Source organism: Salmo trutta, chromosome 6 (assembly GCF_901001165.1).
Source record: "Salmo trutta chromosome 6, fSalTru1.1, whole genome shotgun sequence".
In the NCBI taxonomy this organism is placed as follows: domain Eukaryota; kingdom Metazoa; phylum Chordata; class Actinopteri; order Salmoniformes; family Salmonidae; genus Salmo; species Salmo trutta.
In genome coordinates this window covers 42,023,967-42,051,549 of record NC_042962.1, presented here as the reverse complement: position 1 = coordinate 42,051,549, position 27,583 = coordinate 42,023,967, and the positions used below count along the sequence as shown (strand labels likewise).

Genomic DNA, 27,583 nt, shown 5'->3' with positions numbered 1-27,583 from the left:
AGAGTCAATGTTATTCAAATGCTATTCAAGGCCCTGTCCCTGACTACCTGAATTCTCAGAAATGTTACCCTCACAATGGATTCTTCCCACCATTGCGGCTTTGACTCATTAGTAAATATTACATAGCTCTTCTTAATTAATTTGAAACCGGGGAACGTTAGTCATGCTTGGGAGATGATAAATCAAGGCTTTTGGCTGCCACAGGCACTCTGGGAACTGTTGTTATTTACCCTGCTGTGAGACTGAAGTTCTGGGCCTGGTTTCCCAAAATGATCTTAAGCCTAAGTTAATCATTAAAACCATTGAGCTCAAGGCTAAGTTCATCGTTAGAACCATTGAGGTCACTAAACTTAGCCTTAAGATGCTTTTGGGAAACCGAGCCCTGGTGAGAGCCTGTAGCCGAGAACGGACACACACACACACACACACACACAAACACACAAGGACAGGCATGTTGTTATGTTCTTACACTGTTGTGAAGTCCTGTAGAGAATAAAGACTGTTCTGGATGACTTCTCCAGACTAGAGTCAATCAACAGCAGCCACGCTGGCAGCTTTGCTCCAGGTCTGTGTGTGTATTTTTTCTCCCTGGAAAATCACCCCTGATTATGGTCATCCAGCTTCTCCGCTTCCACAACATCCCCTCAAAGTCCACACAGCCTTATTTTTGTGGAATTCCACTTTTTTTCCTCCTAACCCCTAAACCTAACTCTTACCTTAAACCCCCAAAACCCTAACCTTAACCCCAATGTAAGAAAACAAGTGTGTGTACACACACACACACACACACACACACACACACACACACACACACACACACACAGCCCCTCTCCTCCTGTCACCCCACTGAGAGCCTATAGCTGTTCTGTGGCTGAGAGGGCACTCTCCATTAGCTGCCTCTTGGTTAATTGATGAGGTGTTCAAAGATGTCTTCACTCGCAGGGAAAAGTACACCCAAAGTTGGCCGAGGAGCTGTGCTCTTGATGGAACAGAAGCGGTGAGAGATGCAAAGCGTGGAAAATACATTTTTTATATCTTCCCATTATGGAGTTGGACCATGGTTGAGTCTGGAATTGGACCATTTCCTTTATAGTGCACTACTTTTGACCAGGGCCCTTAGGGCTCTGGTCATAAGTAGTGCACTATATAGTGAATAGGGCACCCCATGTATCTCTCCCACTCTGTAACGGCACCTTTCATTGTTGAGTGGATTCCACGATGCTTCTTCCTTACGTAATGCGTCCAGAAAGCGAAAATGTCGGAAGGTGGGTGATGATGAGCGCAGGACTGTGAGGAGAGGCTTGAGTTTGAAGGGGGGCTGAGGAAGAGGAGAGGGTGTAACTTGAGCCTGATGTATTTAGTCCAAAGTCCATTTCGGGTTAACCCAAGCTAAACCTGGGTTCTCTGGATCAACTCAGAGAAGCAAAATGACAATGGAGAGAGAATTCCTCCTTCCTCTTGCCACCTTGGATATACAGCACTACTACTGGTAGTAGCTGCCTTCTTTTCTGATTTAGGCTTGTACAATTCCAGAATCGTATTTTTTGATTGTCTGGATCTTATATGATCTATTAACAGTTCCATATGGATTTCGAGCAAGGGTATAATGGAATGAATTTTTTCAACTCTAGTCTGATCGGATGACATTTTGTACTGGCAAACCATAGAACTCCTCTTCAAAGATCTCCAGTAGTACTGTGTCATTGAGTAGCACCCTTATGTTTCCTTCATTCAGTGAAAGTGGTCTTACGCAATGCTGCTAAATGTGTCATCTCTCCATCATCACCGCCTTAGTTCTCTCTACTTGTCAAGTAGAGGTTTGGTTAGGCTCTCGGAGGGCTTATCGGCACGCATTATCAGAAGATTGCAGACGACACAACAGTGGTAGGCCTGATCACCGACAATGACGAGATAGCCTATAGGGAGGAGGTCAGAGACCTGGCCAGGTGGTGCCAGATTAACAACCTATCCCTCAACGTAACCAAGGCTAAGGAGATGATTGTGGACTACAGGAAAAGGAGGACCGAGCACGCCCCCATTCTCATCGACGGGGCTGTAGTGGAGCAGGTTGAGTGCTTCAAGTTCCTTGGTGTCCACATCACCAACAAACTAGAATGGTCCAAACACACCAAGACAGTCGTGAAGAGGGCACGACAAAGCCTGTTCCCCCTAAGGAGACTGAAAAGATTTGGCATGGGTCCTCAGATCCTCAAAAGGTTCTACAGCTGCAACATCGAGAGCATCCTGACTGGTTGCATCACTGCCTGGAATGGCAATTGCTCAGCCTCCAAGGCACTACAGAGGGTAGTGGGTACGGCCCAGTACATCACTGGGGCTAAGCTGCCTACACCAGGCGGTGTCAGAGGAAGGCCCTAAAAATTGTCAGACCCCAGCCACCCCAGTCCTAGACTGTTCTCTCGACTACCGCATGGCAAGCGGTACCGGAGTGCCAAGTCTCTAGTACAAAAAGGCTTCTCAACAGTTTTTACCCCCAAGCCATAAGACTCCTGAACAGGTAATCAACTGGCTACCCGGACTATTTGCATTGTGCCCCCCCCCCTCCCCCAATCCCTCTTTATGCTGCTGCTACTCTCTGTTTATTATATATGCATAGTCACTTTAACTATACATTCATGTACATACAACCTCAGTTGGCCCGACCAACCAATGCTCCCGCACATTGGCTAACCGGGCTATCTGCATTGTGTCCCACCACCCGCCAACCCCTCTTTTACGCTGCTGCTACTCTCTGTTCATCATATATGCATAGTCCTTTAACCATATCTACATGTACGTATAACCTCAATCAGCCCGACCTAACCGGTGCCTGTATGTAGCCTCACTACTGTTATTTTTCACTGTCTTTTTACTGTTGTTTTTATTTCTTTACTTACCTATTGTTCACCTAATACCTTTTTTGCACTATTGGTTAGAGTCTGTAAGTAAGCATTTCACTGTAAGGTCTACACCTGTTGTATTCGGCGCACCTGACAAATAACTTTGATTTGATTGGCTTTGCTTGATGTCAGCCTTCATTTCCTCTTCGTGCAGGCTGGGGATCTGGCTCTATCTGCTATTTCGATAGACTTCCTTTGCAGAGTTACGTTTCTTGCACAACGGTCCTGCTATGAGTCACGTGTATGTTGTGGTTGACCTTAAACTGGGGTTTTATACCAACATACTAGGAGAACGGAGTCAAAGGACATTTCTTCAGACTACCTACCCCCATGTCTTTGTCCGTCTGCGTGCGCGTGTGTGTTTATTTACTCAGACGGGTAGCTCTGCTGGTACGTTCAGACACAGCCCTGTAATACCGTGTGCATGTTCCACAGAGTACTATTATGCAAGCGTTGCAGTTGCCGTGACCACAGCGCAGCATGTCAATCTAAATCCTAAACATCGTTGTGTGGTTCATCAGACTAAAGATGCTCATCGGGCTTAAAGATGCTCTGTGAAGAAGGCACAGTATGTGGAGAGATCTCTTGTTAGGTTTAAATACCACCTCTCTGACATTTGATTATAATGCAGCTATATTTAGCCTGCCGCTTGGCGACAGGCAGCTCTTTCTACTTGATTAAAGCAGCAGCGACTTAAGAAGCCATGTTTTGGCTCTCACACTCTGGCTGGTGAGATCTCAGCCAGTCTCAGCTCATATCAGCTGATCTCGTCTTGTCCAGAGGAGGGAGACGTGTGTGTGGACACAGGCTGATGGGCTCAGCATGAGGTCCGCTACTCTCCCCTTCGGTCCAGTGCGAGGCGTTTGTTCCTCCGGCTATGATAGAAAATACTTCAATAATAATCTGTCTGCCTCACCCTATTGTTCTCCTGCTCCTGTTACCCCGGGAAACCATGGCTAAACCAGAGGCCCTTTCATCTCAGGCTAGCCGTCTCATGACCACATGACCGTTGTCCATATCTGCATTTATTTCACCTTTGTTTTAACAGGGAGTCGTATTGATACCCAGCACTACAGAATACAGAAATACACGCATCAAATACGCAATCAATAAATAGGAGCATGCAAAAACGCATAGCCTGCAGTGTTACACACACTGGCTCAGGTGTTGCATTGTGCGTGTTGGATTCCATTGCAGTTGGACTGCGTAGAATCACTGCTAGGGCTTCCTCATTATGTGATGATTGATTCAGTGCCTCCTTCAAACTGATCCCCTCAAACACGCTGAATGACTGTCTCATCTCGTTCAAAGGCTTCTTTTAGCAGATAATGACTGAAACGGGAGAGAGCGGCTTCAAAGGCATCTTTAGGTGTTTGGACCCGCTGGAAGTTGGTGAATAGCGGTGACTGTCCCTCTTCTTATTTGGTTCTCATTGGTGTAGGTTGAAGTATCCGCTAGATGCTGATCTCCGGTCAGTTTGGCATTTACACCACAATGGTTAATGTTAAGTTTGAGGGAGGGAAGCTCATCCTAGATCTGTACCTAGGTGGAACTTCACCCCGGAGCATTCCCATTTGTCTATCACCATTGTTTACTGCATCCACCCCTATGCTGTGTATTATATATCGCATAGTCATTGCGAGTATGAAAACAACAAGGCTATTAAAATAGACGAGAGGGCAGCGTCGCAGCATGAGCTCTTTACATCGAGGGTTATTAAGCCAAAACGCTGTGTGCATGAAACACATTTTAATCAGTAATTCTTTTTTCCTGGAGTAGAGATAACATACTCTGTTATCAGCATGAGATCCCCTCAGTAACTGATACACACGAACACAAAAACACTCTTGACGTGGTCGTATAAAATAGCTTTGCGTGCAGCCATCACATGACATTCTGTTCATTAGAATTCTGATACATTTTCTTTCTCACTGAAATCTTTGTTTCTTAGTGAATGCTACTCGGTGCAGAAGGAAGAATTATCATTGGTCTATGCGCTGTAGAGTTTTAGTCTAATCTTTAGCCCAAACACGGCGGGTCTCGTCAGAACTCAAGAGTTTGGGGCGAGGCGGCCCTGAAGGTTTAATAATTCATCTGGGACTGATCAATCGCTATAGAACAAAGTGATGCATTTTGTCACTCTGTCCGAGTCTTTGTTATTGGCAAGCTCACCATGGGTCACAAATGGTAAAAAGCCTGCCTCTTGTTTTCTATCCGTTCTGTGCAGATGCTTTGCTTGTTGCTTCAGAACAAATGATCACAGAACAGGTAGTGATTTAAGAGATTTTTAACGGGAACCTTGGGATTTTTGTCCAAAACACATAGTCTGCAAAGGTTTTCGTATTGTTATCGAAGTTGTTTAAATGCCAGTGCTGATACCGGTAATTCACTCATGGCCAAGCCACAGACCCAATGGCAATATCCTCTTGTCAGCTAAGTTTCCCTTGGACTGTGAGCGTGTATCAGCCTTGAACTGATGACGGGGCAATCTGGTCCACCTCTCAGACAGGCCAGTCATTAAAGAGATACTTCTGGATTTTGGCAATGAGGCCCTAGATGCTAGTAGATACCCATAGACTTCCAGTCATTGTGCTATTGCTAGTTAGCATTGGCTCGAGAAATTACCTCGAACTTCCTTCATACTGGACACAGACGGTATCCACAAGTTAATTTGTCTCTGTCTCCCAAAGTATCCCTATAAGGTTACCTTCACACCGGCTGTCTCGTCTGGCCTCGTCTGTCTCTCTCTCTCTCACTCACTCACTCACTCACTCACTCACTCACTCACTCACTCACTCACTCACTCACTCACTCACTCACTGTCTTACCCCCACTATTCCTGTCCTCTCTCCAATCCTCCCTTCATGACGATGGGCATGACGACAGCCTTTCAGACAGCCCCCTGAGAAAATGGAGCACTGTCTGAGCCTCATCACCACCTCTCTCATGTAACAGCCATTTCTTAATGGGACACCTTCTCCCAACCCTGGTGTCTTCATCCTCACAGGAATACGAGGATAACATTTGTTTTTGTGAAATCTAGAGAAACAAACAGTTAAAAAAGGGCAACCCTATTTCCTACATATGGAATAGCACCCAATCATTTTTTGGACAAAAAAACGATTGAAACGAGTCATCTTTTATTTATGGGAGATGCCATCACATTTTCTTTTTTGCAGTGTGACTGTTCCCAGCACCCCATTCCATTGAAGCCTCTTAGTAAGTAGCCCTGGCATATCTGAACTCCACACGTCTGTTGTCGGTGTGAGGCGAGCTTATCTGAACCTGTGTCAGTCTGCTGCGTCAGGTATGGAAATCACACCACCGTATGCTCGGCCAGGGGAACAGCATGGCCTCGGTGGCATCGTGTATCTGTTGCGGATGGATGGATGGTACCATGTGGTCACACAAGTTACGCTACCTGTGCTCGTGCTATTGGGCGAGAGCACACATCACATGCATACATATGTTGTTTCAATTCTGGGCCATGTTCAGTCTCTTCAAAATACCACCTCCTCCCTGAGGATACATGGAATTACAGACCCAGTGGTTGTTCGGAGCTTTTTGATGTGTAAACCCAAAGTGTGTGTGTGTGTGTGTGTGTGTGTGTGTGTGTGTGTGTGTGTGTGTGTGTGTATTTTTTATGTGTCATACGCCTGAGGCAGTGTGTATGTGCACAGGAGTGTGTTCGTTCATGCGTGTGTATTGATCTCTCCGTGTCGTCTTTTGTATGTCAATTCCACACCTGCACAGTTTGCTCCCAACGCTGGTGCCTGACCTTATTGATCCCCTCTTCTCTCTCTTTCTCTCCTATCTCCTCTCTTTTTCTCTCCCATCTTTGTCCTCTCTTTCCTCAGATCTGCTGAACGGCGCTCAGGAGAAATGTGAGCTTCCCCCCATGGACGGCTTCCCTCACTGTGAGGGCAAAGTCAAGGTGAGCGAGACGCGCACACACACTCACCCAATCACGCGCGCGCACGCACACACACTCACCCAATCACGCGCACGCACGCACACACACTCACCCGATCACGCGCACACTCACACACGCACCCAATCAAACACGCACCCAATCAAACACGCACCCAATCAAACACGCACCCAATCAAACACGCACACACAGCAACCACCAGCAGCAGCAGTAATCACAGCCCTCCAGCCCCAGGCCGGAGTCTGCCCGGAGCAGATACCGTCATATCATAAAGGCCATCTGCTCTGCGCGCTGCTCCCAAGCCTCCACTGGCACTGGCAAGGAAAGGCAGGCATGGCTAACCGATCACCATTTAAAAGAGCCAAAACAGGGCTCAAACAGGTTCCATAGAGGAAACAGATGAGTTGTTTTGTCCTATTTAGCCTCGGTTTGTCTCAAATGTCTATCTCTTTTTTTATGGGATTATTTCAACCACATTACATCTCAAGTGTTTTATTGAGGTTAAATCAGAATGCAGCTTTTCAATGTATTCTGTTGCGCATGGCCTAAATGTTTCTGCTGATAAAACTGTCGGCTAGTAAAATAACTTCAGACAGTTTTATTTTATTCCTCGGGCGCTTTTATGGGGTTTGGTGGAAATCCCAGCTGTCACAGTGCTATATAATACTGTACATGGTACAAACTTCCTACTGGCAACCTTTTCCATCCTGTTATTGTGCTCTGATGGATAGAATAATTATTATTTGAAAAATCTTTCAGAAGGTTTTTTTAGCAAGAACAAAAGACAAATTGAAGACCTCTTGCTATTTCCGATTACAATATACTTCGGAATTCATAAACCCCCTGTAGAATACATTTAACCTCTCTAGTACATGTGGGACGAACTCGTCCCACCTACGTAACAGCCACTGAAATCCAGTGGCGCGATTTTTGAATCGTTAGAAATGCTATAACTTCAATTTCTCAAACATATGACTATTTCACAGCTATTTAAAGACAAGAATCTCGTTAATCTAACCCCACTGTCCGATTTCAAAAAGGCTTTACAACAAAAGCAAAACATTAGATTATGTCAGCAGAGTACCCAGCCAGAAATAATCACACAGCCATTTTTCAAGCTAGCATATCATGTCACATAAACCCAAACCACAGCTAAATGCAGCACTAACCTTTTATAATCTTCATCAGATGACACACCTAGGACATTGTGTTATACAATACATGCATGTCTGTTCAATCAAGTTCATATTTATATCAAAAACCAGCTTTTTACATTAGCATGTGACGTTCAGAAAAAGCATAACCACCGCAAACTTCCGGTGAATTTACTAACAGTTTGCTAAATTACTCACGATAAACGTTCACAAAAAGCATAACAATTATTTTAAGAATTATAGATACATTACCCCTCTATGCACTCGATATGTCCGATTTTAAAATAGCTTTTCGGATGAAGCACATTTTGCAATAATCTAAGTACATAGCCCGGCATTACAGGGCTAGCTATTTAGACACCCACCCAGGTCAGCCTCCACCAAAATCACATTTCCTATAAGAAAGATGTTCTTACCTTGCTTGTTCTTCATCAGAATACACTGCCAGGACTTCTACTTCAATAACAAATGTTGGTTTGGTCCCAAATAATCCATCGTTATGTTCCAACAGCGACGTTTTGTTCGTGAGTTCTAGAATGCTTTTTCGCGGTGTCGCGCATGGCGCATTGGCGTGTCAAAAATGTCTAAATATTCCATTACCGTACTTCGAAGCATGTCAACCGCTGTTTAAAACCAATTTTTATGCCATTTATGTCATAGAGAAGTGTTAATATTCCGACCGGGAGTATGCATTGAGCCTAAACAGCCGAATAAAATTTCTCCTCAGAAGCGACTCATGCACGCGCATCATTGAAAGGTCCTCCGAGCATCCACTTACAAAAGGCGATAATATATTTCAACCTGAGGTTCCCTCGTAAACCTTCAGTTATTTCGCGGGCTCTGAGAGCCTATTGGAGCCCTGGGAATTGTCACGTTACAGCTAAGATCCTTACTTTTCAATAAAAAGAGGTAAGACGCACGACTCCTTGTCAGACAGGGTACTTCCTGCTTGAAACCTTGTCAGGTTTTTGCCTGCCATAGGAGTTCTGTTATACTCACAGACACCATTCAAACAGTTTTAGAAAATTCAGAGTGTTTTCTATCCAAACCTGAACAATAATATGCATATTCTAGCTTCTGAGTTGGTGTAGGAGGCCGTTAAAAATGGGAACATATTTTTTCCAAAATTCTCAATACTGCCCCCTATACCAAACAGGTTAAGTCGATTAGCTGCAAATTATGTTTTCAGCTGCCTTGCGTGACTCATTCCAGTGGACTTACTTGGGTGGCTGTCAATCTCAGTGGAATTAGTTAGGGCAGTCTCATATAAACCTACACCCACTCTGCATAGCCTAGTCATTCAAAAACAATGGGATGGAAATCCGATGTAAAAAATCCGATGGAAATTGCAGCGATGGAAAGAGGTAGGCTACGTCCCATATGGCAGCCTATTCCCTATGTAGTACTACTTTTGACAAGGGCCCATAATGAATAGGTTGTCATTTGAGACTCAGCCTTAATGTGTCAGTGTTGGAGTGGAACACCATTATTCCTAACCCAGACTGTGTAAGTGATTGCCATATTCCCCCGTAGCCTTTGCCAAGTTGTAGCCCCACTCTGCTCCTTCACTCTGCTCCTTCACTCTGCTCCTTCACTGGGCTTCAGCAGACTGTTTTGCACATCTCCATCTGTGAACATCTGAAAACACTGTATTTTGTGGTCGAGTCTCGAAAAAACATCAGCCCATTGAACAAAAACACTTTTTCACTTTCAATGCTATTGACACTTTGCCCAGAGTCACATTTTTGTCACTGTTTCTTTGCTTATATTGCCTGGTTCTTTTTCTTGGCTTGATGAGTCCTCACACAGACTTGGGTCTGGTCAAATAGCTCAGAGCTTCTAGACATGGGATGGGAGGACTGGCCAAGGCATGTGGATTGATATGCTATACTGGTACCTATTGTGTTCAGTCCTGATCAAGTCTCTCCTCCTCTTCCTCAGTGGATGAAGGACATGTGGCGGTCAGACTCATGCTATACTAACTATGGCGTGGACGGCTCCACCTGCTCCTTCTTCATATATCTCAGCGAGGTGAGTCTGTCTGTCTGTCTGTGGTTGTCTGTCTGTCTGGTTGTCTGTGTATGTGCGCACAGTGGCTACAGTGTGGTTTGATCTACTCGTTGACATTCAGTGTTAACAGCCTGGGGGACGTGGAACTCCCCAGCTCTTTACGTATTCATCCACTGCATCTCCACGCGCCCTTGACGACTGAACTATTTACTTGTGAATTATCCTACAGCGTTAATATGGAAACGTGCTGTAGCTTTCTGATGACCTTAGCGAGTAGGGTACGCACATTCAAACACAACACTTGAGATGTAAAGCCCATTTATACCGTAGCATTCACAAATAAGGGTTGTCCTCTGGTGGTCAATGAGAAGCTCATTGCTAAGTAGCAATGACTTAATAAAGTCCCTGACTCCTTTATGTTTATTCTCGGTCAGATATGGGAGCTGGTCAGATATGGGAGCTTATAAATGTATCGTTGAGATCAGTGCTTGGGGGAAGAACTGTGCAATGTCATTTTACTCTACTGAAAAAACCTGTTGGGAAAGACATGCACCAAATTCATTAAAGGAAAACTCCACCCCAAAACTATATTCTGGTATTTGTTTCATTAGTCCATTGTTGACATAGTCCCAAAATGTTTTGCATGTCAGCAATCAAGATATGTAACTTTCATAAAAAGCCAGTATGATGCATTTTGCATCATACTGGGTGGAATTTGGGTGGAATTTTCCTTTAAGGGAGAGAGTGTGGCTGTGTACCAAATGTCATCCGATTGCCTATTTAGTACACCGCTTTTGACTAGGGCCCATAGGGACCCCTTAGGTATGCAGCCAGTGAGAAGTCTGTGCAGCGAGACAGCTCTCTATCACCGAGCATTTTACTGCACTCAAGTCAGTGTGACCTGCTTTCACCATGGCGATATGCATGTATTTCCATATAGTATCAGCCTTGTTCTTTCTCTCTCTCTGCCTCTCTCACACGTTCTGTCTGGCACTCACACACGCAATGCACCCTCCTCAGAGTGAGGAGGCATTTGGGATGTAGCCTAATTTCCCATGCTCAGTGTGGACAGCCAGACGGATGGCCCCAACGTTGGAGCTGTCACAGCTAAAACCCCAGCCTCCATTTTAAGGGCCAATTGTAGTGTGTCAGGGTTCCACTGGCTGCCTCACTGGCTCAGTGAGTGAATGAGGTTGATTGAGGCTTAATTGATTAAGAGTTTATCCAAATGGCACCCTATCCCCAATGTAGTGAACTACTTTTGGCCAGAGGCCTACACCCTATCAGCCAGACACCCCCCAAAATAGTGCACTATATAGGGAATAGGATGTCATTACAGTACATGACTATATCTGCATCTGCACTCAACAGTGAGTCTGGTCCCACCATAGCTAGTTGATGCATCAACCCCCCCTCCCCCCCAGAACCTCTGAAGTGAGAACAAAGCGAGCCAGGCCTCTGTCAGCATGACATCTGCTTTCACTGAAATAATTACCTGCCTAATGATTGCCTGATTTGCCCCCTAGGCTGCATCCCAAATGTTACCCTATTTCCTATATAGTGAGTTACTTTTGACCAAGGCCTATAGGGCTCTGGTCATAAGTAGTGCACTATATAGAGAAGAGGGTGCCATTTTGGACACAACCCTAGTGTCCTTTCCTCCCTCCCTCGACCCTGCGTCCTCTCCTCTCTCGCCTCTTCGTTGGCAGAGTTCACAGGCCCCATTATGAATCACTCTGTCACATTTTCCATCTCAGTTCCTTCTGATTTTATGTTCTGATGTTAATGTAATTTTAGGTGGAGAACTGGTGCCCGCGCCTGCCGTGGCGAACCAAGACATTGAATGAGGAGGCCGACCGGAGGGGCCAGGTGAGTGTCTGAACTGAAGGGCTTTCCACACTGCCAAGCTGAGACAAACTGAGTATAGTTGCTGGAACCGCACTGGAAAGGACAATGGGAAAATTAAATATTACAGCCAACACAGTTTGGTTCAGGTTGGCACCATGTGAAAATGACAATGTGATAAGAAAATATCTTAAAACACAGTAGTGAAAAGGGCATAAGTTCCAGTCTCTGCAACCTGCTGAAAGACCAACAGCCTGGCCAGTCCTTTTTGCTCTCACTTCTCTGGGGACTGGCCAGACAGAATACCCGGCCTGAAGACAAATGCCAAGTCACGAGGGCATTGAATTGCTTTCATAATGTTATGACATCATGTGCTCTTTAGAAATGACCTCTTCCGCTTGTCTTTTAGCTCAAATGGTATCGACTAATGCAATGTTAGTGCACATAGTGCGTGTGTGTGTTAGCCTGTCTGAAGAGTAGAGTCACTCCAGTGATTCCGTTAGGAACTGACTATAGAGCGGGAGAGGATTTATACCATGATGCCTGTCGCCATGCCAATGGGCACTCGCTCAAATCTCCCTACAGGGCCGTCTGAGCTCAGATCTCCGGGCGTGGCTCGTCGTTATTGGCTTTAAATATTACTCCGCTCCCGGTTATGGATAATGCGATAAGTCCAAATTGAATACTCTTTGCCCCCCTTCGGATATGTCAACATGAGTGATCCTTTTGTCTTTGAGATCACCATTGATGGTGGTTGGGATTTTTTTGTTGTTGACCAGGGCCCATAATGCTATGGTCAAAAGTATTGCACTATATAGGGAATAGGATGCCATTTGGAACACAACCCCAGACTTTTCTCTCCCAGTGATTTCCTGTCCTGATGAGGGATGGTAATACACTGCCAGAGAGTTTAGTGCATTGTTTCCCCAGCTTTAGCGGCTGTTAATGGCAGGCAGGGCGGCATCTCAACCAAGCTGGCTTTGGGAAAGCTTTCTTAAATATTGACCCGAGAGAAGCTGAGAAATGTGTAGATTGCTATCATTGCATTCCAGCGTTCAATGAGGAGCCATATGTCTTTGTAATGCAAAGAGCGCCTGGCAGAACTTGGCACTTTGTAGCTTAAGTGTTTAAGTTGATGAGAATCCTCTTTTATATCCTGTATGTTGTGACCGATCCCTTCAAGTGAATCGATGGATTTCGATACCAATGTGCGTGTTGGAGTTTGACAGCATTACAGAATCACTGATCTACAAATGACCTCAAACCCTACATAACTACTCATTATGTAGTGAAGATCAGCGATTCTCTGCCTCCTTGCTCAAACTGATCACGACAAATACAATTGGGAGTGCTCGTTTGTCATCGTCCTGTGCCCCAGGTGGGTGTCTACCTACCCCCTTTCAGAGGCTAACATTCTCCTTCTATAGGGTAAACCTTGAAAGAGGTTAATGGGTTAAACCATAACGCCTAAAGAGTAGGGGTGTCTAAATTGTGTTGTGTCTTCTTCCTAGACGGAGATCCGGACGAGCTTCGAGGAGCTATACCGGGTCATGTCTCGGCGAGAGGAGTTCCGCTGGATGATGCTCCGGATCAAGCGCATGGAAGACCCCTGGATCAACGCCATCCGCGCCCTGGCTGCCAAGCAGAACCTGGCCAAGAGGAAGAAGGTAGGACACACTCACAAACACGTACTCATGTGCACGCACTCACACACATACTCATGCAAGCTTGCACTTACACACTTGCACGCACGCACGCACGCACTCACACACACAAACACACCTACGAAAATATATTATCTACTTGGACAAGAGAACAGAATCAGCCCATGCCTTTCTGAACTGAGAAACTTTAAACAAGGAAAGTCCATTGTGTTCTGGGTAGCTACCTGGCCCCAACGATTAATAATGGAGGTTTCAGTTCCCTAGTGATCTTCAGGACTTTGTAAATAATTCACCTCCACCTCCTCTTTCTGACTCTACGGCTTCGAACGGTATGGATATGACATATGGTGAGAGCCCTACTCCCTCTAGTTAGAGTGGAAGAAAGTATCTTGCACCTGAAACTTCAATTCTTCACTTTTTTCCAGAAGTGATTGGTGTAAGCATTGGCTTGAGTGAGCAAGAGTACACTTTGGGAGAAGTGTGGAGAATCGGGACTCAGCCCAACCTCTATCATGCCAAAGGCTCAGAGCAGGAACAAAGTAGCCTGATCCCAGATCTCTTTGTGCTGTTTTGCCAACTTGGCAAGACCGCACAAACAGATCTTTTTACATTATTACAGTCATAATCCTCTCTCTACCCATGAATTCCTGAACAATCTTTTTAATTTAACCTTTATTTAACCAAGCAAGTCAGTTAAGAGCAAATTCTTATTTACAATGACGGCCTACCAAAAGGCCTCCTGCGGGGACGGGGTCTGGGATAAAACATTTTTTATAAATATAGGACAAAATGCAATGCACCTTTAGTGATTGTGTCTCTGTCCCAAATGGCACCCTATCCCCTACATAGTTTACTACTATGGGAACTGGTCAAAAGTAGTGCACTATATAGGGAATAGGGTGCTGTTTGGGACGCATTATTGTGGCTGGCTAACACAGCAGCTGAGAGTGTGTTGAGGCGTCCATAGAAAGCACAGAACATTGTAATGTTGGATTCTCTCCTGTGTCTGTGTGTTCCCTGGTGAAAAGGAGACTTGTGCGCTCTGATGTTAATAATGATACGTCTCCTGTGGAGTGCATCTTTGACGTACATTCTGCTACGTTTCAATAGGGAAAATGCCTTATTACATTTTTCCAACCCATTAAATTGCGTTTGGATTACTTCAAGAACTAAAGACGCACACCCAGATGGTTGGCGATGTGCCCAACATACTTGAAAAAGAAAACAGAAAGTTGCACACTATATTACACCCAGTGATTTATTGGGTTCCAGTAATAGTGTATGAATTTTTTATATGTTGATAATATATCCCATTCCCATACATTTTTGTATTGATAGTCATGTTGGGAATCAAACTCTCAACCCTGGCATTGCTAGCGCCATGCTCTAACCAACTGAGCCACAATGAGAAACAATAGATTTAAACTGAACTGACACTCTATACCTCTCTCCATCAGATCCTGGTGCACCTGGGCCTGTTGACCAAGGAGTCGGGCTTCAAGATTGCAGAGAACGCCTTCAGTGGGGGCCCTCTGGGGGAGCTGGTGCAATGGAGTGACCTCATCACCACCCTCTACCTGCTGGGCCACGACGTACGCATCTCCGCCTCCCTGGCCGAGCTCAAAGAGTGAGTCCGTTGAGTGTGTGTGTGTGTGTGTGTGTGTGTGTGTGTGTGTGTGTGTGTGTGTGTGTGTGTGTGTGTGTGTGTGTGTGTGTGTGTGTGTGTGTGCACCCCTCGGACACATCTGGGTGGTGTTCAGTGCGGAGTACCGTAGCGAAACGGTTAAAACGTTTTCCAACGTAAAATGATAAAGAGCGTTTCTTGGATCTAGGATCATAATGAATAAGATTATATGGACAGGTTGGGACTTCATCCTAGATCATCAGCACTCCTACTCTGAGACACTTTATGGATACAGGCCCAGGTCTCCCCTGTCCATGTAGTCTTATTCATTGTGATCTAAAAGGCAAAACTGATCCTAAATCAGCAGCACTCCTACTCTGAGATGCTTGATACATACAGCCCCAGGTATTACCTCGCCAAGGTCACCTATGGAATGAGCAGAAGTATAACTTCACAATACAGCTAAAGCTAGTGTAATGTGAAGTGGTTGCGACCCACCTGCAAAAACATCCACATGTTCTTTGTGTACTCTAGTCCTGCTTTGTTAGGTAAAACCTGTCTCATATTACTTCCTACTTGAATAATCAAATCAAACTTTATTTGCCACATGCGCCGAATACAACAACTGTGGACTTTACCGTGAAATGCTTACTTACAAGCCCTTAACCAACAGTGCAGTTCAAGAAGAAGAAATTTTTCCTCAATGCCATTGGATGAATTCCAGTCTGTGCTAGCAAAACAGTCCAGTAGTGTAGCACCCGCGTCATCTGAACACTTACGTATTGAGCGAGTCACTGGTACTTCCTGCTTTAGTTTTTGCTTGTAAGCAGGAATCAGGAGGATAGAATTGTGGTCCAATTTGCCAAATGGAGTGCGGGGGAGAGCTTTGTATGCATCTCTGTGTGTAGAGTAAAGGTGGTTAAGGATTCTTTTTTCCCCCTGGTTGCACATGTGACATGCTGGTAAAAATGAGGTAAAACTGATTTAAGTTTGCCTGCGTTAAAGTCCCCGGCCACTAGGAGCGCCGCTTCTGTGTGATAATTTTCTTCTTTGCTTATGGCCTTAAAGAGTTGGTTGAGAGCGGTCTCAGTGCCAGCTTCGTTTTGTGGTGGTAAATAGACGGCTACGAATAATACAGATGAGAACTCTCTTGGTAGATAGTGTGGTCGACAGCTTCATAAGGTACTCTACCTCAGGCGAGCAATACCTCGAGACTTCTTTAATATTAGACATTGCGCGCCAGCTGTTATTGACAAAAAGACACCAGAGGTAGCGTCTCTGTTCTGCCGGTGCATGGAAAATCCCGCCAGCTCTATATTGTGAGTTTTTACTTTCAGCCACGTCTCGGTGAAACATAAGATGTTAGTTTTTAATGTCCCGTTGGTAGGATAATCTTAATAGTAGGTCATTAATTTTATTTTCTAACATTTACACGTTAGCAAGGAGAATGTAAGGCATTGGGAGTTTACTCGCTCGCCTCCGGATTCTCAGAAGGATCCCCGATCTGCGTCCCCTTTTCTGGCGTCTTTTCTTCACGCAAAAGGCGTGGATCTGGGCCTGTTCCAGTGAAAGCAGGATATTCTTCTCGTCAGACTCGTTAAAGGAAAACAAGTCCTTTTCTTCCAGTCCGTGGTGAGTAATCGATTTTCTGATGTCCAGAAGTTATTTTCGGTCGTAAGAGACGGTAGCAGTAACATTATGTACGCAATAAGTTCAAAATATATATAAGTTACGCCAAAAAAATAACAAGATTGCACAATTGGTTGGGAGAATGTAAAACGTCAGCAATGTTCTTCGGCGCCAGTTGTTTAATAAGAGGGGTTTACTACGTGTAAACAATCCATAGCTTTCTTCTCTTTGTTTGTTGTGTGTTTACATGTTGTTGCTCTCTTTTTTTAATATATTGCAATACAACGTTATTGTCCATGTTACAGTGAATTTAAAACTGTTCTGAACCCCAGAGCCCTGATCAAAAGTAGTGAACTATATAGGGGAATATGGTGCCATTTCAGATACACCCTGTGGGTCCTAATTAAGCCTACTCCCTCTCCTCGTGCAGGATCATGAGGAGAGTGATGGGGAACAAGTCCAGCTGCCCCACCCAGGGGGACAAGGTGGTGGAGCTCATCTACATTGACATTGTGGGCCTGACCCAGTTCAAGAAGACACTGGGGCCCTCCTGGGTCCACTATCAGTAAGTACTCCATATGTGTGTGTGTGTGTGATAGTATTTATACACACCCACGTCATCATAAGTTATGGGCTGGGACGTGTGATGTTTTTCTTTTTTTAATTTAACCTTTATTTAACTAGACAAGTCAGTTAAGAACACGTTTTATTTACACTGACGGCCAAACCCGGCCAAACCCTAACCCGGAAGACGCTGGGCCAATTGTGCGCCGCCCTATGGGACTCCCAATCACGGCCGGTTGTGGTACAGCCTGGAATCTAACCAGGGTCTGTAGTGATGCCTCTAGCACTGAGATGCAGTACCTTAGACCGCTGAGCCACTTGGAAGCATGTGTGATGTTGTTAATTTAGTTAGATGGAGATCTGAGTCGTCATAAAATGTCTTAGTTCAAATATGAACATCCTAGTTTTTGTATCCAATGAGTTTCCTAGCATCCTCGTTTACGTCTGTGTCACGTGATGAGGTCTCTTTGGAATCCGCATCCTCCTTGCTGCTTTGACTAGTTGGGAAGTGGTAACAGTGTCCCTCTGAGTCTCCCGAGGCTGTGTCCCTCCCTGTAGGATGCCAAGCCTTGCTGGGGCACGTTGTCAGAGGGTTCGCCCATTGCTCATTTACTGATTGGAGAGCAACGGAGAGAGGTTAGCGGGGTGAAAAGAGGCCTATTTCTTGCAGCTCATTTGATACCTGGTGGGGTAGCTATTCAGGTGACAAAGATCCAGGCACAGAGGGGGGGACCAGATGTGATTTACACACTCATTAGCATCTGAATGAGAAGGCTGAAACCCAGGCTGGATTTACATTTTAGACATTTAGCAGATGCTCTTATCCAGAGCCACTTAGAGTAGTGGGTACATACATTTTCATACTTTTTTCTCATACTGGTCCCTTGTGGGAATTGGACACACAACCCTGGCGTTGCAAGCGCCATGCTCTACCAATTGAGTCACACGGGACCCAAGATCAGTTTCGGGGGTCCATGCAGACCAGACCGAGGTGAGCCTGCTCCTCCTACCTGTATGGGTGGATTGGTTTTTCTTCTGTAAGACCCTATTTTCTTCAAGCTAACAAAAGTCTTCAGGTCTCATGCAAGGTTACTCATCAAGCAAGCGCACTATCATGAGAACCACCTCTGTTACAGTGGCTGCCATCAAACTGTTCTCTCTGACTGGGCTGAAATTGCATTATGTCTGAGCTCAATCGTTTGATGTCCTCATGTAGCTAGGCCGTTTCCAGGGGAACATCAGGTCAAGGTCTTAACTCTTAATGGAGCAGTGGTCATGGTTGTGTCTGTTTTCTGCCCTCTCTCTATTGTGTGTGCGCGCCTGCGCACTCCACTGATAGGACTGTCTGAACCGGCGCCTTGTGGGTATTGTTCCTCTGATGTAGCCCATCGGTGGTTGCAGGTTGTTACGAGAACCGCCTTGTGAGAACAATAAGTCAGGTTCGCTAATAGCCCCAAGATTTCCTTTCTCGTGTCAACACTTTTTGTTGGTTTTGGGTTTGCATCCTGTTTCATCTTGCTCTGAGGAAATTGACTGAGACTGCATCCTAAACGGCTCTCTATTCCCTATAATAAGCATTTGTTTTGACCAAGGCCCCTGGTCAAAAGTAATGCGCTATTTAGGGAATAGGGAGCCGTTTGGGACACAGACTGCAGGATCCAGCTGGCATTTTCATGAGTGCATTGATTAATTTCTCGTTATACATATTGGTGAAGACATTTACATTTGGCCACTTCATTCAGTGTTGATTTTGTGATGTGCACTTCCAGGAAGGTTATAAGATGCCACTGTTTTACTGTAACTTCAGACAAAACTTCTGTTGAATGTGCATTTAGATTTTTAAACTGACGAGTCACGTCGTGGAACTGTTTTGGTCTTGCCCATAGTTATCTAATCCTGTCTTGTTTATGTTCTTCTTACATATGTCCTCTCCTTCCTCCTCCTTGTCTATCCAGCTCTTTCCCTCCCCACTTAAAGTGATGCTCCAGAACGTTTGTATAATTTCAGCCAGTAGTTTTGAAAGTGGTGCTCACGAGCCAAAACGGGTCCCTATTTTTTTGTGTGTACTATGTCATCCAATTGTGTACTATGTGATTCATTACGTATGATATGTTATTTTTTGCAATTCGTACAATATGTTACAAATTTGTCGTGCTTAAGATCCTGGACTGCATCTTTAAGTGTCTTTCATGTTCCACCCTCTCCAGAACAGCTTCTAATATAGAACAAATTTACATTAATGTGGATGCTACCATGATTACGGATAGTCCTGAATGAATCGTGAATAATGATGAGAAAGTTATAGACGCACAAATATCCTACCCCTAAGACATTCTAAGCTCTCACCATTACAATAACAGGGGAGGTTAGCATTTTTGGGGGAGTATGATATTTATGCATCTAACTTTTCCACTCATCATTATTCAAGATTCGTTCAGGACTATCCATAATCATGGTAGCATCCACATTAATGTAGAAGTGTTCAGAAACATATTTTTATTTACAATAAAAGTGACTCCCAAATGGCACAATACATTATTTACCATTCATTTCTATTGGGCACAAAATAATCATGGTAGCATCCACATGAATGTAGAAGTGTTAAAAATGTATTCTATTCTTATTTACAATAAAACCTCATAGTCATTGTATTATTTCAAATCCAAAGTGCTGAAGTACAGAGCCAAAACAACAACACATGTATCACTGTCCCAATACTTTTGGAGCTCACTGTAGTGCACTAGTTTTGACCAAAGCCCTATGGGATTCTTGTCAAAAGTAGTGCACTGCACTATATAGGGAATAGGGTGCTATTAGGGAGCAGTCTGAGTCTCAAGAGGGAAGAGAATTTGAGAGCGAGGATTGTGTTCCAAAGTGGATGTGAGTGTGGTTGTTCAGGGCAGTGAAAGGACTGTAGGGAGAATCCCAGTGATCGGCTCAGCAGTATTAGTGGTTTTAGAATTTAATGAGTGCAACCGCCTCTCCTGTCTTGTCACTCTTCTTCCCTCTCGCGCACACACACGCAAGCAGGCACACGCACGCAGGCACACACACACACACACGCGCGCGCGCAAGCAGGCAGGCACACACACACACACACACACACACGCGCAAGCAGGCAAGCAGGCACACACACACACACACGCAAGCAGGCACACACACACACACGCAAGCAGGCACACACACACACACACACACACACACACACACACACACACACACACACACACACACACATGCAAGCAGGCACACACACATGCAAGCAGGCACACACACACGCAAGCAGGCACACACACACGCAAGCAGGCACACACACGCAAGCAAGCAGGCACACACACGCAAGCAAGCAGGCACGCACACACGCAAGCAGGCACGCACACACGCAAGCAGGCACGCACACACGCAAGCAGGCACGCACACACGCAAGCAGGCACGCACACACGCAAGCAGGCACACACATACACACACGTGCAAGCAGGCACACACATACACACACGCGCAAGCAGGCACGCACACACATTCACTCGGTCTTTCTCTTTCTGTACCGATCTATCTCTCTCACACACTCTCACTGCAGAAAACCAATGCTTGCTTCAGCCATCATATCAACTGTAATCATTATTTGCTGGCTATAATACGCTATCATTTCAGTTTGTCTAATTCTCAATACTACATGGAAATCATTATAAACACACGACTGATATCTTAAAGGCGACAGTTTTGTACTCCTTGCCACTGATCTGAACAATGTTTGAATTACAACCTTTGTCTCCAGTCTACAACAATCTCATTTGAAAGAGTATTTCACCTGAATCTCTTTCTCTCTCGTCATCTCCTAAGAATGTTTTACTGCGTCTGACAATACCCAAGTGTCTCAAAAACGAAGAGATTTGCATGCTGCGGCTTTAGTCCCACTAGTCTTAAGTTTCCTCATTGTGAATCCATTTCCCATATTTCCTGTGCATCTTGAGAAGACACACTGTCTCTCACACACACACACTCACACTGTCTTTCTCGCTCTTTCTCACGCATGCGCACACACACCCACCCACCATCTGCGAAACATCTGCCTGGTCAGGAGTGGCCTTGCATGGGCTCCCAGACTGAGCTTAGCCGGCCTCTCTGGTACTCCTGGCTCTTCATCAATTTGATTATTACTCATTATTACACCTCCACCCCATCAGGGGTCAATCAGATGAGTATGTTGGGCTCTGTCCAGAAGGATTAAAGATGGAAAGGAATAGTGGTGAAGCATAGCCTGGTGTTTATTTTTAGGCTTTGGACATCATTTTTTGGGTGGGGGGGGTGACTTATTATCTAAAAAAGCATGTGTCAGGGAGACTGAAAGATAGGGACTGAGAGAGGATGACTGAAAGAGAGAGAGCTAGATAGATGGAGAGTGAGAGAAAGCTAAAGACTGAGAGAGGGGGGGCTGACTGAGAGGGACTGAGAGAAAGCGAGAGAGAAAAGGTCATGAATGTGTCATTCCATTCCACATGACATCTTTTCTCTGGTCCTCTAATTAGTCATGATGTGTAACCTTTACTGTTCCAGTCTGATCAGTAGGACGCTCTCTCTGTGCTTTGTACACTATCTGTGACCATGCTGAAGGTGTGGAAAATATATGCATCATGTAACTCATTAACCATTTATTAGTGGTTGAGTTATACAGCTGGAAGTGTGTATTAATGCTATAATGCGGTGTGTATTACAGATGTATGCTAACACTATAATGTGGTGTGTGACAGGTGTATGCTGCGGGTTTTGGATTCCTTCGGCACAGAGCCCGAGTTCAACCACGCCCACTATGCTCAGTCCAAGGGCCACAAGACCCCCTGGGGCAAGTGGAACCTCAACCCCCAGCAGTTCAACACCATGTTCCGTAAGTACCACCTCATGGTTCTGGGGTGCAGATCTAGGATCAGCTTCTCCTCCCCAATCCTAACCTTAACCATTCGTGGGGGAAATTCAGAACTGACCCAAGATCAGTGTCTAGGGACAACTGCACCCTACTCCCACCTAATTACAGGGAATGTTCATAAGGCACCAAATGGAAGAAATTGGTCTAAAACAGTGAGGGGCAACCTGTACTCATCCAAGAAAAAAATAATGTTTTTACATTTAATCTTTATTTAACTAGGCAAGTCAGTTAAGAACAAATTCTTATTTACAATGACGGCCTACACCGGCCAAACCCGGATGACGCTGGGCCAATTGTGCGCCGCCCTATGGGACTCCCAATCATGGCCGGTTGAGATACAACCTGGATTCGAACCAGGGTGTCTGTAGTGACGCCTCAAGCACTGAGATGCAGTGCCTTAGACCGCTGCGAGACTCGGGAGCCCAATAAGACACACTCATTTTTGTTTTCCTTTGCAAAACACGTTATGTTTTCTGTTACGTGCCCTAATGAACACGACCCAGGGTTGGGGAGGGAGATTCCACCACCCCGGGGTGTTTTAACCTTTTCCCCATGGCAGATGGAAAGTAAAATGTTACCCAGAATGAATGAATACCCCTCTCCGATTTCAGTGGTTTGGCCCACGTCAGGCTGGAATAGCAGACCAGCCTCAATAGACCCTTTTGTGTTGCGGATAGAGTATGCCATTCTCATACGACACAGGTCTTTTCATGTCATCCAGTTTAATAGCTGCGAGGGTTAGATGATATCTGTAACTAATCAAACGCACGTCGGTTACACCATGGGTCGAAATGAAACACAGATTTGTTTCGGTGCATCGGGGCATGTTGGATTTGTGTCCCCTACTCTTGCCTATGGAGAAACATTCACCTTATCCTCAGCGTATTGTTTTATATCCTGTTGTTTCAGCTCTGTTTCCAGGCTTAGGGGAAGTCACTGTATCTCACACTTGCAGTTGTGTAACAAAAACAATGGGGCTTGAATAAACAAAACTTGTATTTTCAATATGTTAACTCGGGGTTGGATTTCCTTCCAGCCTAAGATGTAACAGAGGACATTAAGACAAAGAAGGCGCCACGGGGAAATCAATCCTAGCCTTGGGTTCCATTCAATACCATTAAGTAGTCTTGCATAAATCACTGGATAAAGGGTGTAGACGAGGGAAAGCAATGAGACAGGAGAAAGTGCTCTGGCCAATGAGACAGGAGAGGGAAAGGGCTCTGGCCAATGAGACAGGAGAGGGAAAGGGCTCTGGCCAATGAGACAGGAAAGGGCTCTGGCCAATGAGACAGGAGAGGGAAAGGGCTCTGGCCAATGAGACAGGAGAGGGGAAGGGCTCTGGCCAATGAGACAGGAGAGGGGAAGGGCTCTGGCCAATGAGACAGGAGAGGGAAAGGGCTCTGGCCAATGAGACAGGAGAGGGAAAGGGCTCTGGCCAATGAGACAGGAGAGGGAAAGGGCTCTGGCCAATGTGACAGGAGAGGGAAAGGGCTCTAGCAAATGTGACAGGAGAGGGACAGGGCTCTGATCGCCCAGATCTGTTTGTGCTGTCTTGTCTCGCCTGACAGGAGTTGTCAAGACAGCACAAACAGATCTTTTAGGAACCAGGCTAGCCATGGAACATTTCCAATGTTGTTCTTCTCACTACTGTTTTCCTCTCCAAAACCATAACAGCATGTTCACATCTAGAAATTGTTTCTCTGCTTCCGGCTAGGTACAGACTCTAGTCCCAGGCTTGTACTGAACAGTTACTATAGCCTACTATATAACTTGTTCTTCATCCTCTGGTGGTGTTGTTGTATGCAATAAAACAAAAGGAAAGTCCTTTAGTCCCTGTCTCAGGAAAGAGTACATTCTGACAACCTTACAAGTTACTATTGTCTTTTTGTTCCCATGTATATAATAGTAAGATTAAATCAGCTCATAGTAGTGCTGAGCGATTAGTGCTTTTTGAGGTCTGTTTGGTTTCGGTTCGATTATTCAAAAATAATCACTGTTTTCGATTTCGGTCTCAGTATAATTTATTTTACATGAAATGTACTATGCATTATGTGGGTTGAATGCTGTAACAACACAGGATAAAACAATGAAAGTCCCATTATAGCAGTGACTGCCCATCACTTATTATCCATCATTTATTAACATTACTAACACAAAATATTTCAGTTTGTATATTATATTTGCTTTATTTGATGACTTTATTATTTCATTCCAAGTCTTCTCTATAAAGCTGCTACTTATGCAGTTTTGTAGTTCTTCAAAGTAAATAAAGCACCCTTTGATTGTTGGTATTCAGTAGTCATAAATCACTTCGATCACGTATTTTCAGGAAGAGATACCGCACGTAGCTGCTCTCTATATCCCCTCATGGTCGCGCATTGTTCTCTCTTCCTTAGCACGCTAAAAGAAACAGACGGGACAAGTAGATGTGCAATGGATTATGGTCATTGTAGTTAATTAACACATTTGATGCGCTAAACCAGGGGTATTCAACTCTTACCCTACGAGGTCCAGCGCCTGCTGGTTTTCTGTTCTACCTGATAATTAATTGCAGACACCTGGTGTCCCAGGTCTAAATCAGTCCCTGATTAGAGGGGGGGGGGGGGGGGGGGGGGTGCAGTGGAACTGGCTTCACAAGCATTTCGCTACACCCGCAATAACATCTGCTAAACACATGTATGTGATAAATAAAATTAGATTTTTTATTTAGGTCCAGAGTTGAGTCTGGAGGCGCTAAACAATGTAGAATATTGGCCTGTTGGAAACTGCAACTCCCTACTACATCGCACAGTTCAGGTTGGATCTGATTTATCTCTAGAGAAACTGTGCAATGTTGCATTGAGCTCACAAAAAAAAAAAAAAAAAACCCCAATGGAATTCAAATAATTGTACCTACGTCTATAGTTCATAGTCAGCTATGTGATCTGGTGGTGTGGCTGTATCATTGTAGGGTGTGAGGTCAACATTCTGTTTCGATGTGTCACTTCATTATGGTTTTAATTCAACATAATTTGACCCTCTTACTATAGCTCTTTGACACACTTCCTGTGTGTGCTGTTTACAATATCAATGCATTGAATGTTTTGAAAGATGTTTCAATAAACATTTTCAGTATTCAATATTTATAGTTAAGTATTTATGTCATAATATAAGTAGGCTAATGTTCTGCTTGATGTAGTTAGCTATTTCATAAAGGACTCAAATGTCCATAAGCAATGGTCTCAAAATGGTCTACTTACCGAACACATAACAATGTTACATTATGTTGCATATTAAATCTACAGAGGATATGTAATCCCCTGTATAGGGTAATGATACACTGAACAAAAATATAAACGCAACATATAAAGTGTTGGTCCCATGTTTCATGAGCTGAAATGTCCCAGAAATGTTCCATATGCACAAAAAGCTTATTTAGCTCCAATTTTTGCACATATTTCTTTACATCCCTTTTAGTGAGCATTTCTCCTTTGCCAAGATAATCCATCCAACTGACAGGTGTGTAGGGTTGCAAAAATCCAGGAACTTTCAATAAATTCCATGGTTTTCCCGAAATCCCTGTTGGAGGTTTTCCTGGAATCAGGAAGGAATGTGCAGAAAGTCTGGAATACTCCAACCAGGATTTCTGGAAAACCAAGAAATTTATTGAAAGTTCCTGGAATTTTTACAACCCTACAGGTATGTCATATCAAGAAGCTAAATTAACAGCATGATCGTTACACAGGTGCCTCTTTATGCTGGGGACAATAAAAGGCCACTCCAAAATGTGCAGTTTTGGCACACAACACAATGCCAAAGATTTCTGAAGTTTTGAGGGAGTGTGCAATTGGCATGCTGCCTAGACCTGTTGCCAGAGAATTGAATGTTCATTTCTCAATCATAATTTGGGTGGAGAATTTGCCAGTATGTCTAACCGGCCTCACAACCGCAGACCACGTGTAACCACGCCAGCCCAGGACCTCCACATCCGGCTTCTTCACCTGCGGGATCGTCTGAGACCAAAGAATTTCTGCACAAACTGTCAGAAACCGTCTCATGGAAGCTTTATCTGCGTGCTCGTCGTCCTTACCAGGGTCTTGACCTGACTGCAGTTTGGTGTCGTAAGTGACTTCAATGGGCAAATGCTTACCTTTGATGGCCTCTGGCACGCTGGAGAAGTGTGCTCTTCACTGATGAATCCCGGTTTCAACTGTATCGGGCAGATGGCAGACCACGTGTATGGTGTTGTGAATGTGAGTGGTTTGCTGATGTCAGGTTGTGAACACAGTGCTCCGTGGTGGTGGGGTTCTGGTTGGGCAGGCATAAGCTACGGACAGCAAACACATTTGCATTTTACTGATGGCAATTTGAGTGCACAGAGATGCCTCCATCACCTCATGTTTCAGCATGATAATACACAGCCCCATGTCGCAAAGATCTGTACACAATTCCTAGAAGCTGAAAATATCCCAGTTCTTCCAGTTCTTCCATGGCCTGCATAATTACCAGACGTCACCCATTGAGCATTTTTGGGATTCTCAGGATCGACGTGTATGACAGCGTGTTCCAGTTCCCAACAATATCCAGCAACTTCGCACAGCCATTGAAGAGGAGGGGTACAACGCTCCACAGCAACAATCAACAGCCTGGTCAACTCTATGCGAAATCGATGTCTCGCTGCTTGAGGCAAATGGTGGTCACACCAGATACTGACTGGTTTTCTGATCCACACCCCTACCTTTTTTTTAAAGGTATCTGTGAACAACCAATGCATATCTGTATTCCCAGTCATGTGAATTCCATCTTTTTATTTAGCCATTATTTAACTAGGAAAATCCGTTAAGAATACATTTTTATTTACCATGACGGCCTAATGAATTGATTTCAATTGACTGATTTCCTTATTTGAACTGCAACTCAGTAAAATCGTTAATTGTTGCATGTTGCGTTTTATATTTTTGTTCAGTGTACATATCTGCCAAATGAGATAGAAAAATGATCATGCAGTTGAAGCCAGCTGGTACGTACAGGTTATTCATTGTCTGTAGTGAGATTTGATGATTGGTTTGGAACCAGTCACACTCCCTGTTCATACGGGAAAGAGACTCTTTCTACACGATGCCCTCCCAGTTGGCGAATGTGTGACTGACCGACTACACCAAGGGCCTGAGCAGGCCCTTCAAGGGTCCTGTTTCACTGGCCTGAATAGTGTTTGTGTGTTTGAGGGATCTGCTGGAACACTCTCCTACATCCATCTGTACAGTTATAAACAGGCAAAGGGATTAACATACCCCCTTCATTGAGCAAATGTTTCCCCTGCTCTTGCTCCAGCTGGTACATGACTTAGCCTGGCTGTTCTGTTACT

General features: G+C 44.7%; 1 protein-coding gene across 1 annotated transcript in view; it reads left to right on the top strand.

Moving 5' to 3' along the window:
• Positions 1-27,583, top strand: part of LOC115195944 (alpha-1,6-mannosylglycoprotein 6-beta-N-acetylglucosaminyltransferase A) — a 117,941-nt gene that overhangs the window by 46,947 nt on the left and 43,411 nt on the right. The window contains exons 4-10 of the mRNA XM_029756299.1: positions 6,755-6,831; positions 9,924-10,013; positions 11,790-11,861; positions 13,349-13,504; positions 14,959-15,128; positions 17,185-17,319; positions 22,067-22,200. Of these exons, the coding sequence (XP_029612159.1) occupies positions 6,755-6,831; positions 9,924-10,013; positions 11,790-11,861; positions 13,349-13,504; positions 14,959-15,128; positions 17,185-17,319; positions 22,067-22,200 (834 nt within the window). The remainder of the gene's footprint in view (positions 1-6,754; positions 6,832-9,923; positions 10,014-11,789; positions 11,862-13,348; positions 13,505-14,958; positions 15,129-17,184; positions 17,320-22,066; positions 22,201-27,583) is intronic.